General features: G+C 31.9%; 1 protein-coding gene across 8 annotated transcripts in view; it reads right to left on the reverse strand.

Moving 5' to 3' along the window:
* Positions 1-4,757: 4,757 nt before the first annotated feature.
* The window catches only part of LOC129739010 (CKLF-like MARVEL transmembrane domain-containing protein 4), a 71,865-nt gene continuing 61,879 nt past the window's right edge, over positions 4,758-14,743 (reverse strand). For all 8 annotated transcript variants that reach the window (XM_055730376.1, XM_055730371.1, XM_055730373.1 and 5 more), the window contains exons 4-5: positions 5,688-5,801; positions 4,758-5,625 (exon numbers count right to left, since the gene is read on the reverse strand). In XM_055730376.1, coding sequence (XP_055586351.1) covers positions 5,545-5,625; positions 5,688-5,801 — 195 coding nt within the window. In that variant the 3' untranslated portion in view covers positions 4,758-5,544. The remainder of the gene's footprint in view (positions 5,626-5,687; positions 5,802-14,743) is intronic.

A 14,743-nucleotide genomic window follows, 5' to 3' on the forward strand; every position in this document is an offset into this window, starting at 1 on the left:
ACAGTTGGTGTAGCGCGTGAGTGTTGGTTGATCTTGTCGGTCCAGTGGTATTCCAATTTTTGATAATACAGTAATGTTTCTTCATCTCGAACATGTTGTTATATTTTACTGAAAACCAACATACTGTAACAATCTAACATATATTTTGAGCCCATCAAACCAAACAATTAAAAAAAATTATCGTTGTTTCCAACATTGCAAGATACCCAACAAAGTTATAATAAAAAAAACTTGTTTTAGTAGGACCACCCTAACTTGTACACGAAAAATCATCATAAAACCTAAACGGTCATAGAAAGACATTCAAAGTCTTCTACAAAATTTCATCAATTATGTTGTTCTGCATAATTGCTGAACATAATACAGCACTATCTCATTGCAGTAAAAATATAATTTTCGTATCTAAGAAGTTGTGTGAACCACCCTAAAAATATTTCATTCAAAAGTAGCGCCTTGTAATGTTGTACAACTTTGTCTCTGACACCAAATGTCTTAAACCTAAGGCAAGAGCGCAAATAAATGTTTCCCGCTAAATTTCATTTCTGGACCACATTGGCATTGGTTTTTTTTGTAGTTTTAAACATTTTCAAGATAGTAGGAAAATCATGAATTCGCAATCAAAATCAAAATATTGTAATAAAACTTTGATTTCAGTATGAAAGCGATCATATGAGTTAAAAAATAAATATAAAATTTTTATGACTCAGATTTTGAATTTTGACCAACACCTTAGAGTTCGTGAACTGCAGGGGTCGGGAGGCATAGAAGAGGACGAGTTCATGGTTTCCTTTGATGTTTCAGCTTTGTTTCCAAGTGTTCCCGTTAAAGAAGCTTCTAATCTGTTCGAAGATTGGTTGCTTCAACAACACAATGGGAGCACTTGGAAACTCAAAGTTAGAAACTACAAGAAATTGGTGGACTTGTGTATGGGACAAACCTTCTTTAAATTCAGAGATTTGTTCTATAGACAAACAAAGGGGGCACCAATGGGAAATCCTCTGTCTCCATTCTTGTGTGAACTGTTTATGGCTCATTTGGAGGAGACTCTAGAAAATCAAGATTTATTACCCGAAAAATGGTGGAGATACGTCTATGACATTTTTTGTGTAGTAAACAAAGATTTTCTAGAAGAACTTCTAACATCCATAAACGGTTTGCATAAGAATATTAAGTTCACTTGCGAAATAGAAGAAGACAGGAAATTACCTTTCCTGGATGTTCTGGTAAGGAGAGATGATGGCCTATTCCAATTCGAAATCTACAGAAAGCCGACAAACACCATGAGGGTAATACCGAGCACCTCGAACCACTCGTTCCAGCATAAGATGGCGGCGTTCCACCACATGATCCATCGGATGAACTCCATTCCCCTATCAACTGAAGGAAGAGAAAAGGAACTTCAATATATTTTCCAAACGGCTAATAAAAATGGATACCAAAATAGATCCATTCAAGCCATTATAAGGAAGAAAGAAAGATTGCTCCAACGGAAATCTTTCACTACTTTAACTCCTATTCAGAAGGAGTTTCAACGAAGGTCCATGGAGTTCAACAGTGTCAACGCAGTCGAATTGCGTCACAAGTTGACAAAGTTCGATATTGAACTAGTGTTCACTAGCTCTAATAATCAACTGAAATCCATCTTAGGATCGACAAAAGATCCAGTGGAGCTCCTTCATAGATCTGGTGTGTACAAAATTAGTTGTTCCGACTGTGATAAGGTGTACATTGGACAAACCAAAAGGAAGTTGATTGATAGATTCGAGGAACACATGGCTATAGCTAGATCTGACTCAAAGAAGGAAATTCTCCCTTCACAGAATCCTAGATCTGCAGTAGCTTTACACATGTGTGAATCTGGTCACTCTATCGATCGAGGAAATGTCTCGCTGATCCGGTCTTTGAATAGTAATTCGCTTAAATTGGATGTTGCTGAAAGCATTGAAATCTCAGTTCATCTCTTAAACGGAGACACCGGACCAGGGCACACTTGGTTGTTCAAATTCTTAGGTAAAAAGAAATACAATAATTTACCTGACAATGCCCAAAAACGGGTAGAAAATAATTTAGCACTACCAGAAAACACCCAGACCCAAAAAACAGACAACGGCACAACTGCCGAGCATTCGGAGGTTTCTGCTACCTAGTAGTAGCTTACCTAACCCGGACAATATAAGGGAGGGAAACGATACACATTCATCAATCGAAAACGTTCACTGAAGAAGGTAGTAAGTTGCTATCGAAATACTGGTATATGAACTTTTCATTTACCGTGGTTGAATTAAAAGAAATCTTTCGATTGCTTTGATTCAGTATCAGCCATCATTGAAAAATAAGTTATGAAACTCGTTTCTAATGTAACTATGTGTGTGTTCGTTTTGAATTCAAATATTAAAATGCTATTGAACATATTATAAAAACATTATAAAAATTATTTCAATTTTGTTTTCCGAACTTGGCTGAGTTTCAAGGCCCACACCAATCATATCGTCAATATTATTTCCAAATCATTTACACAATGATAATATTTTTTTTCGATGCCTTTTGGGTCACCAAGCATTTGTGTGAAACTTGAGATGATTGGGCTGATTCCTGAGTTAGCGCAACGCGTTTCAATTTTGTATGGAAATTTGTAAGTAAGAAGACATTTTTGCACATTGAATCACCAAATAAGATTGACCTGAAGTTAAACTTTAATTTTTGGTTTTGATATTATCGAGCTTTATGTTTGGCTAACAAGACAAGCAGCTTTGCATTTCTTGAATAAATATATAAACATTTCAAAATAAAAAAATCTGAATCCATTGAAAAGTATTCAGAAATGGCAGACTTTGCTTGCTTGAGCTGTTAATAATTGCATGATGCATAATTTTATGAAATGTTTTTTTTTTTTTTTGAATCAATAAATAACCTGCTAGACTAGGCAGTTTTTTGAGATTTTATTCTCATCTAACAACGGTCACACAGCTTTCAAATTAGTAGTCAAAAACGCTTGAATTAGAAAAACAATTTAAAAAAAATTGTAGGGGGAAGTCGTCTATGACCGGACACCTCCTATGGCCGGACAACATTGATTTTTCGAAAACGCAATATCCTAAAAATGTTTTAACACCATGAAAATAAAGTAAATAGAAGCCTAATATGGTGTTAGAAATATGGTAATCCAATCTGAAAAGGTAAACCAATTATAGGCTTTGAAAGCTTTCGCCTAGTAGTTCGGCGAGGATCGTCCAAACTTTACATTTATATTGTGATCAGTTTTTACGGCTTGTCAAATGTGAATTGCACATAAACGTCATCGTTGGTTGGTTATCTTTCGACTTCAGCAGGTGTAAGATAACAAATCGGAAGCTCAAAGAAAATATTGGGAAAATAAAAAAAAAAAGCGATTTCTCTATGACCGGACACCATATTGTTGTCTATGACCGGACAAGAAAATATTCAAAATTATAAATGATTTCAACTTGAAACTTTCATTATTTTATCTCTATAGCACCCTCAAATGGTTCGCTGAAGATGCGGATTCAATAACCAAACTATTTTGGTCCTCTGATAAACTTTAAATTTTGCTGTCCGGTCATAGACAATTTCACTCTAGTTTTTTTTTTGAAACAAATGTACATTCTGGTTTGTCAAAAAAACTTTTATGAATGGCTTCATAGAATGTTCAATATTGGAAAACACGTACTCACAAGACCTAAGCAAGTGATTTCAGTCATTTTGCTACGTTTATGTGCCATTGGTGACAACTTTGGGGATGAAATTCCTAGTGTCCGGCCATAGACGACACTTTTGGAAATGAGTGAAAACTAACATAAAATGATTTCTCTTACCACATGAATTTGTTGTAAATTAATTTTTTTCTAATATTGTTTAGTGATCACGTTTTGTTTTCAAAAATATCTGAAATCCATTTTGGTTTAAAATTTTTTTTGAAATTTTGTCAAATCCAATCTTATGTAACTTTTTCTCAACAGCAAAAGTAATCAAAATGTATCAAAACCTTTATTTTCACAGATTTATTTGTTTTTTTTTCTCAAAAAATGCACAATTTTTTCAACACTTTCAATCAGTTAAAATCAGCTCCGATTTTTTTTTCTGCACCAATGTGACTTTTGTTGCTTTATGCTTCCAGAATTGTAAAAAAATAAATTCCAAAGTTTGTTCATTCACACATTCACACAGTTTTGGACCCTTTGAAAGTGTACATCAATAACTAACGAACGGCTTCAGATACAAGTTTGTTTTCTAAGAGTAGAATGTGCGCATTTTAACTCCATACAAATGTTAAGAAAACATGTTTCTTGCATAAACTCATTCAAAAAGTTTAGAGCAAGAATACTGTTATTTTCGACACACCCTAATATTTCAACATTCAAAAATTCTAACTCGCTTAGGAAATTTTATATGTACATATGTTGTGTCTTCGGTGAAGTTGACTCAAATACCGTTGACTACAACTTTGTAGAAGACAATTTTGAACTATCTATTCATTGAAGAAAGTTAAAATGTGTAAATCATGCAACAATGACTATATTTGACTTAAAATTCCGTCCCGGACCACTGTGAACTGTTAATTTTAAACATTTACTTCTGACATGTAATCTAATCTCTGTAATTTTTAAATTGAAAATTCTCCGCTTCAGTTGATGTTATCAACGTTTATACTCAGTTTCAAAATGCCACAGGCTTAAGTATAGGTATATGTAGCTTGTAGAACTTGTTAAACCCTGTGATATTCAAAAAATAACAATGAGTCACTTTCAACATAAATAGCATCGTTTTTATTTGTAAATGATATTTTAACATTCAACTACCTACTCGCATCCTAGTCTTCTGCTTCGAACATTCTATTGGTAAATACATATGAAGATAAAAAAAAAGACAACTACTATTTCACTTATTCAGGATTCATCACTAGGATCTAACTAACCTTCCACAAAATTCTTCTTTAACAATTTTGGGTGTGAATATAAAAGTTAGTAATAAGTTTAATGTTGTGCACTGGTTTTTTCGTTTGTTAACCTCCGAAAAGTAGAGCGATGTTTAATTTCTGTTTTCTATTTGGTTCTTCAATTGCGGATTCGTTAGTCGGGTGATATGTCATAATTCAACGAAAGATTAAATTAGCAACGATATGGTGAAACGTTAATTGATGTTACAACAACTTCATCTGTCCTCTATCTTTACAACTAAAAATTTACTTGATTTAAAATGCTTATACTGAAATGTACGCCATTAGTTTCTAATTGACTATACTTTTAGCTGCGTCTTTTGATCTCTTATGCTGTCACATAAGATAATTTGTTTTTTTTTTGTTTCCGTTTTCGTAGATCTCCCGAAATGCCTTCTTACATCTTAAAAAATTTGAACCTTTTAGTAATGTGTTTTTTTTGGATTCTCGTAGGTTTGATTCTCTGACACGCATTTTGTTTCATACTTCATGATCGGTTGGTTTCTTGCGTCAACGAAAATTTTAAGAAAATCCTTGTAATTTTCTTCTTACGAATACAAATGCTCATTCGAGCTCACAATGGAATCGAGTTACACTCCGCTGGATTTGTGTTCCACGTACAGGAAGTACGTACCCGCGGCATACGCAAGGAAGTTGAAAATACCGAACACCTAAAAGTCAATTAAAAAAAGTTAGACAACATGTTGATTTTTTTTATAATTTAGATACTTACTCCCGCTGCAATATTAGCGCTCACTGCATATCCGTAATATTTGGACCAGACCGCCAGCTGAACGATGAATGCAATCAAATATAAGAACGTTGCGAATCCAGTATTAATCAATTCCTGAAATAAAGTTGAAAAAAAAACAAACATCAGTTCACATGGAATGAATCAATTACCCAGAAGCAGAAGCAGATTGAGATCTTTAAAGTGTGTGCTTATTGTGAAATCGATCTACGGATTCATATCCGTCACATTATAGATCTATGTATGAGCTGAGCCATTTTGGTCGCACCAAATATGGATTGCCACTTCGAAAGTAGGAGGAAGCATGCTTGGTTGAGTCAGAATCCATTCCGGAGCAGAGCGACATTTAGATCGCTAAGTTATTGACTACCGGGGAGATAGTGGGAGTTAGTTTTTAGTCAGCAAACTCTCTGGTGAACGAAGACGCACCCACAGAAGTACCCAACCTAACCCTGTGATGGCTGGTATTCAAGTGAATTATGGAAACTTAGAGATGTACAACCAAATAAATTTGGGCATAAAATCATACTTAAGTTTAAAATTGTTGAAAAATCAAACAAGATGCTTGAGGTACTGGGGAAACTTTGATCAACATATTTTTTTTTGCAAATAATCATCATTAACTTAGACTGAAGTTAAAATATCTGAAAACTGTTTTCTACTTTGGAAAGCCTATAAATTGGATTTCAAATAGGCTAAATTTGGTTTGTAGTTGGAGATTTTTTTTTATATTACTTTAAATGTAGTTTTAAAGTTTGAAAAAATCTGTTTTTTCTAAGACTCACAAACAAACACCTCTCTCGATAAAATAATAGCACTTAGAAGCGAATGGGTTGTCTTATTTGAAAGTTCAACTTTTTTCCTCTGTAAAGGTATAGTTTAAGAGTTATTTCTATGATCATTTTCTGATAATTTCTGGATATTTGAAAAAACGGACATTTTCTATGAGAAAGCCTGTATAGAACACATGGCTAAAAACCCTATCAAATGGTTAAGTTGTGATAAAAAAAAAAATAGGAGGACCTAGGGGATGGGACAATGGGAACAATGGGAGGACCTAGGGGATTGCATGATGGTAAAATTTCATTTGTTTTTGAGGCAAAAAAATATTAAGAAACGTTTATAATTTTTGCCCCTAAATGTATGCAGCAACATTGTCCATCTCTTGAGTATATTCGGTTTTGGAAGAAAACGTTCAAAAATTCAATTGAGTCCAAACAAAAAATTACTGTTACTGGTGTATCAAGCCTTCTGGGCTTATTGGCATCAAAACAATAATTTTGAAGATGTTGAGATACGTAAAAACCATAGTGATCAAAGCTATCTACTCCGAAACATGAAATCTGGAATTGTAACATTTAATTATAGCTTCTTATTTCGTTTCAATATTCTGCTATACATGATCATGCTTTATACTCTTTACCTCAACAAATATTTTAAAACTTTTTAGTGTTACAAAAAAGCAACCTCTTCCAAAATATTCTAAAATGAATTTAAAAAAAAAAAAGAACAATGTTCCCCCAGTTTACGGTATTCCTTATCATTTCGAACATCGAAACTTATTCATTTTAGAACAGTTTGAACTGAAAACACTTGAGTGCTGATTAATACTAGGAATCGAAAATGTTGAGTGAACCAAGATTTTTCAAGCTAACGTTTAAAATAAACACCTGATTTAATACACTTGTCAGTGGATTGTAGCCGTCCTAAAATGCTTTTTGGATATATACGTCAGAAAAAAGCAATGAATTTTAAATTGCCAAATTCTGAATAATTTAATTATGATTTAAGAATTTCGAACGCAGAAAATCCAATATGAATTAAAAAATTTAATATAAGAAAATGGTTAATAGGATAGAGTAATTTTTATTTTAATTTAATAATTTGCAACTTATTATTGGTTTTGGAATGACTGGATCCTGCAATATCCTGTATGTTCCCGTTTCATTAAAAAAATTGAAATATGTAGGTATAACAGTCCACGCAAACTGGCTTACAAAACTAGCGAAATCGACAAAAGGGGCTGACTGAATTTAGAAATTGATTGAATTGTCCCAATTAACAAAATTAACTACATTCAAAAAATTTACAAAATGGACAAAACTAATAAAATTGACACAATTCACAAAATAAATAAATTTACAAAGTTGAAAAAATTGATAACATCGACCAAATTGCACAATCGACATTTGAAATTTTGTAAATTTTATCAATCTTGTAAATTTTATCCATTGTATTCTTTTTTTTTAAATTGTGTGTCTATTTGACCAATTTTCAATTATGCAAATATATTCAACATTTTCAATTTTTACATTTATGTCGATTCATCACCACACTGTCAGTTTCATCAATTTTGTCAAAACTGTCATTAATAGAGGAGAATTGGGATACTTGATCCCGTATTCTTATTTTCATCATATCTTTTTGGAGAAATACGGCAACTCATCTTCTTTTTCATTTTCTGACAGCGCGTAATTTCAAAGTTCATATGCTCCAAAAAATTGAAACGATACATGAACTCATAGATGAACTAGAACAGGGTTGAGCAACCTTTTGAAGTAACTGGCCATTTTTAATTAAAAATTCTTTCGGTGGGCCGCATTTAAAAAAAATGTAGGGAATAATAACAGGCAGAACTTTGCGTAATTCTTTATAACGATAATGTTTTGACAAAAAAAAACTGAAAAAGGATGAATAAAACGAATTTATGTACTTTCATTAACTTTTTTTTTGAAGTGAAATTGAATAGGTTCATCACTAATGATCATTTTTCAGTAATTTAAATGTTTGAATTGAGTTGAAATGTTAAGGGAAAATTCTTTTTTTACGAAAAGGAAACATCATTTGCTTCCCTTTTATTCATTGAAAACGAAAAAAAATTGAAATCTTCTCGTAAAAATATTTGAACCGTTTTCTGGCGAAAACCCTTTTTTGTTCGAATGGAACTTACCCATAGCGATTTTTGGGTTCATTTTAGAAAAGTTATCCCAATTTATTTAAATTTTGTCGTGGAGCCTCAACTTTTTTTTTCTTTAAACGAGGATTTTTTTTATCATAAATTTTGTTCATTTAATCTAGATATCTCTGGGATAGCATTACTAAGGCTGGATCATGAAAATCTTTTGACTTTTGTAATGTAGATTGCTAATTTTGAAGTAAAATGACTCAATTTAATCAATTTTTGGCATGATTTACCTATGAAATTTATGAAAATAGCATCAGACATAACACAAGACACAAAAATTTACACTTTGACGAGGTGCAAGGAACCTTAGAACTGATTTTCACTTATTCAGAGGCGCTGAATTAAAAAAAAAATTACATAAAATTGAATCTTTAATATGTTCAAAACCGAAAGTCACCATTTCGCAGTCTTCAATAAAGTTGCTGAAAATATTAAAATCTTCAATATCCAATATTCACTTTCTTTAATGGGGGCCGAAGAAGTTGTAATCTTATTTTTCGGAATTTCTACAAATTGTAGATTTTTTTTTAAAAGCGTTGTATCTTTGATATCAAAATGTCTTGGGAATATCTGAGTTCTTTATAGAATGAAGGGTGGTAAATTGATTGAAATCAGCTTTTGGTTTTTATGTAGGTTTATAGGTTGATTAAAGGTTGCCATATTGCCCGGATTTATCCGGGTTTGTCAGGATATTTTATATTAAATTTTGAAACAGTCCGGCCCATTGAAGAATTTCCGGGTTGTGCCCGGATTGATTCATTTTATTTGGCAAACTTAACAAAACAAAAAATACAAATTGTGTTGATATTTTTTTATTTCCAAAACACAAGTTTTGATGAAAAAAATATTTTTTCAAATTTTTTTTTCTTGATATTTGGAGAGTAAGTAGTAAATTTGCCCGGATATTTTCTGGATTATCAGTTGTCGAGGATGAATTAAAATTCCTAGATTTGGCCAGGTTTTTATATAAAATTGCTTGGACTTGCTTGAGCCGGATAGGTGCTGAAAAAATTCTTTCAACCTTAGTTTATCAGTTATGAAAGATCAATTTTACCCAAAATAAATCATTTTTTATAAATTTCGACACGCCATATCATCATATCATATTTTGAGTTCAGGTCTTACAAAATCAGTTACTTGTTTTTGTCGAGAAATCAGATTTTCGCAGAGTTGATAAGAAATTTTAATCGTTCAATCAGTCTTTATTTATAATAAAACTTTCCTTATTTCTGTCATTCATCAAGAACAAAAAATATTTCCATTCATCAATTTTGCTTCAAACGAAAATTAACGACTTAACTAGCTCCTATATTACATTTTCTAATACATAATATTGCTTCTACGCATTTGGAAGAGTTCAATAAAAAGCTTAAATTCTACAAAAAATTCAACAATCTAGATTATTATGGAAAAAATGCAACTGCAAACAAGTGATGTGCATATCAAATTATTGATATATCTTTTTTTTTGGTTTAGTACGGCTACTATTTTATAATAACTAACAATCTATCGTGAAAAAAACGCTTTTTTTTTTGAGATAAGCTTCGCGGGCCGCACAAACAGGTCTCGAGGGCTGTATGCGGCCCGCGGGCCGCGCGTTGCTCATACCTGAACTAGAAGCATTTTTGTGAGATGTAAAAAAAATGTGATATTTTTCAAGTTACAGGAGATTTGATTCTTAATTCAGGGTACCCTTACCCTAAGCAAAAATCTAGTGAAATTCGAAGATTAAGAGTTGACTATTTTTCGCCATATTAGATCTCATTTCGCAGTTGGTAAATGTCAGACAAAGAGAATTCTCAAAGTTTGTTTGCTACCCTAGAATCATTGCATACTTTTAGGCGCAATTTTCCAGTTTTTAGATAAATACAGTATTTTAAGTGGGCTTGTGATATAGCTCAGTTGGCCAGTCTGTTGTCTCCTGAGCCGATGTTCGCGAGTTCGAGCCCAAGAGTAAACATCGAACATAGTTGTACCGGATAAGTTTTTCAATAACGATCCGCCAACTGCAACGTTGATAAAGTCGCGAATGCCAAAAAGATGGTAAAACGACTATAATCAAAACAAAAGAAGTATTTTTAGTTCTTTTTAACAGATAATTACTGAATAAACATAGGTTATTGGACAGGTTTTGGTAATATTTTATGATAACCAATGAGCACAATCTATTCAGAAGAAAAATATATCTTTTTTGACTCTAGGGATTATCTATACCCATAACATAAAACTTCTCCTTAAAAAAATTTAGGGTTTACTATTGCTTTAAAAATATGGCATTATGAATTTTAGTTATAATTTTTTTCACGTGAGAAACATTTTAACGTGATAAAAAAGACCTTCAAATCACATTTTGTTGAATTTTTCAAACAAAGTTCAATTACTCAAAAAATAAATTTTTTAAAATTTGTTGAAACAAAAGCATTGTTGTTTTGTTCGATTTGGCATATTTTTCTAGAACATTTGATATTTGTTAGACATCCCTGTTTTGAGATATAGCGAAGGAATCAAGTATCCTGCCCTACAGTGCGGCAACTCGAATTCAATTTTTAAGTAATTCGTTGTCTCATCAAATTTGCGATTCTCTACCAGAAACAAATTAGTCCCAAAAGCTCTATTTATCGGTTTCTACCTTTAATAAGTGTTTTAATTAAAGAAATTCAATAAAACTGAAAAATTATAGCATATTTAAGAAATTTTCCGTTTTTAAAAACTTCACTGTGACCAACTCAAATTTTTTGCTTTTTCATTTCTCGTCAACTTCTAAAATCAATAAAAACATCTAAAAAAGCAGACTCGAAAAAGAAAATGCGCAAATTTTGGAGACAAACAAAAATGTTTCTGGTTTGGGTAATCAATGATAAAATTTGAAAGCAGCAACCAAAAGTACCATATCTACTTAAACGCGTGCCTCAAAAGTTCGAATTTGGCTGAACAAAGGTTCCGAAGGGAATTGGTACCGAATTTAGTCAAATGCGAGCATGAAAGTTACATTATGTTCCTCAAATTGCCTTTTTGTGACACGTCAATTACATCACACAGTATTAAAGTTACAAGTAGGGCATCTAATAGCCTTCTATGGACTTGAAGTTCCAAAAAGTTCCTCAACTAGCCTTTTTCGAGACATGTTCGCCATTTCATGAATGCGAAAAGTGAACGAACATCACAAAAGGGCATATAATCAATAAATCATTTTTTGTAGCTTAGTTATTGTTGAAATATATAGTTTATATTGAAATTTCAACTCTGAACAGCTTCAAGCTCACTTAAAAAGTGTAATAAAACATTAAAACATTTGAATACGATGTGTTATCTTTAAATGAATACAAAATAAAGTGCGTATAAAAGATTATTATTAATTTAATAATATTAATTAATTAAAATTTGGTCAACCGAGATAGATATCTTTTAAAGATTTTGTTCTTGGAAAAATCTCGATTGCATTTTTTTTTTAAACATTATAAATTTTCGAGGGTTTAACAACTTGTACTTCATCTGCTTGTGAAAACTCAGCTTGAAATATATTTTATTGGTTTGTCGTTTAACATTATTAATATTGCAGATTCTTCAAAAACAAAGTACGAACTAAAACCTTTAAATTCTAATCAAGTTTACAAGAGTAAAAAAAAATCTGATTTGAACCGCGAACTTAATCTTTGTAAATATTTGATAACTACATTTCCATCAATGCTTATAATGTAAGGCTGCCAGATCGCCCGGTTTTATTCAGGATTGCCCAGATATTCAATTCAAAATTTGGGAACAGTCCGCCCCTCCCCGGTTGTTTGGATGTCATGGAAAAAAGGCCAGATTTTGCACGGATTTATCCACTTTATTTGGCAAATAAATAAAAAACAAATTGTGTTATAATTTTTCATATTTTTGCCCTCAAAACGGTTTTTTTAAAATAAGTTTTGCAAAAATAGTCATGAAAGGTTTTTTGGATTTAAAATCGTTTTGATGATTTTTTTAAAGATTTTTGCTTGATTTTTGTTTAGTAATTTCTGGATTTTGACAAAATTAGCCCGTATATTGCCCGGATTTTTGGTCGTTAGTTTTGAAATCAAATGCCTGGATTTTGCCAGGTTTTATATAAAATTGCCTGGATTGTCCGGTCAAAAAGTTTCTAAGGAATGAAACCTTTTAAATTCATTATTAATGTTTTAAACTCTATAAAAATATGGCAATTTTTTGGATTTAGTTTCGAGTGTAAAGATTTTAAATAAATACAGAACCATAATGTGAAATAACTCAAACCTGAATAATTATAAAGAATTCATGCTTTTTTTCCTTTATGTATGCATTGTTTAAGTAAAAATGTTATAAGAGAAATTTTGTCACCAAAACCCTCCCCATGAGCCGGCTCTTCCTACGACCCAGCTTCAAAATATAAGTATGGTCAAAGGTTGCAAGATTGCCCGGTATTATCCGAGTTTGTCCGGATATTTTAAACAAAATTTGAGAAAAATCTGATCTGGCCCGGTTTTAGTTTATTAAAAAAGTTCGGAAACAAATGTAAATTTTTTTTGTCTTAGCGACCAAAAATCAATTTTTGAGCTGGTTTTATAAAAATAATCATGAAATGTATTTTAGTAGCCGAAAATACGATTAAAAATCTACAGATAAGGTTGATGAAAAAATTTGGGTTTCAAGTTTCTTTTCTTGATGTTTGGAGAGTTATTCTTGGGTTTTGACCAAATTTGGCCGGATTTTTGATCGACAATTTCGCCAGTTTTTATTAGATAAAATGGCCCGGATATGTGCTGAAAAGAAAATCTGGGAACCTTAGTATAGTCCTTTATGTCGCTAGAAATGTTCATGGCATAATCCAGGGTATTTTTCCTTTTCGTCTGCTAGCAAACGTATAATACAAAATAGATACCGTACGTCTCGGTGGTCGAGTGGTTAGCGTGGTAAGACGGTAATCGCTAGGTCCACTGATGGCATGGGTTCGATTCCCATCTCGGTACTGGATGTTAAATGTTAATCTTAAGTGGTCCACGTCATTATTTAGTCTGTAAAGCCTAAATCGGCTAAGACGGTGATTGTCTTTTCAAGACAAAAAAAAAACTTAATGAAAAGTTATACAGAAAAAAAACGAATAGAACAAATAAACAAGGCAAAACAATATAAAACTATTCAATTACATACATTTTTCAATCTAGGTAAAAAAAAAAACAAGATTCAACAAGGTACAAGCTTATAGACACAGGATACAATTAACCCTTCGTTTCATAAAGTAACAAATTTGCAACAATTTATGTATGGAAAAAGTGAAAAATCGTATTTTATTTTAATTTTTTTCTTGATATACTCATCATGTCCAACTGTAAAAAATGATTTTTAAGGAAAAATAAAAAATCATGAAATGAAGGGTTAAAGAAATTTATGAAAATCTAAATGAACAAAAAATATAAAAGAATAAGATTACACAAGCAAAAAACATGATAGAAATTTATGAAAAAGATAACATAAGATGGAAAGAAGATAAAAAAGAAAAATTTTGTTTGAATAAAAATGAATCATGATGGAACAAGGTTAACAAGATAAAAGAATAAACAACAAAGATAAAATAAAATAAGAAATAACCAAACTAAACCAAATTAACTAGGATCAACACATCATCTATACAAAAAACGATAAAAATAAGACAAAACAAATTAAAAAAAAACCAGACCAAATATTAGGAAACGAGAAAAACAAGATAATGCGAAAAATTAAAAATTATTCACAATGAACTGTTTTTTTATACCGCAACGCTTTATCATTTGACAGAAACTACGCGGCAGCGCTCAGTCAGTACACTGTAAATTTTTGCCTCGATTTCCAGCTAAAAAAATTGCTGGAAACGTTCAGCAATCCAAATTTTTGCTGGAAACCAGCAATCGGTTTTCGATTTGCTGGATTTTTCAGCATTCAGTTGTGTTCTTGTCATTTTTGCTGAAAAATCAGCAATCGGTTTTCGAATTGCTGGACTTTCCAGCAATTGATCTAGTTTGCTGGAAAATCAGCAATCGAGTTGTCAATTTGGAGTTTGTTTTTGTTTCGTACGCTGAAGCAATGTGAGATTCTATTT

Source organism: Uranotaenia lowii, chromosome 1, assembly GCF_029784155.1.
Source record: "Uranotaenia lowii strain MFRU-FL chromosome 1, ASM2978415v1, whole genome shotgun sequence".
NCBI lineage: Eukaryota > Metazoa > Arthropoda > Insecta > Diptera > Culicidae > Uranotaenia > Uranotaenia lowii.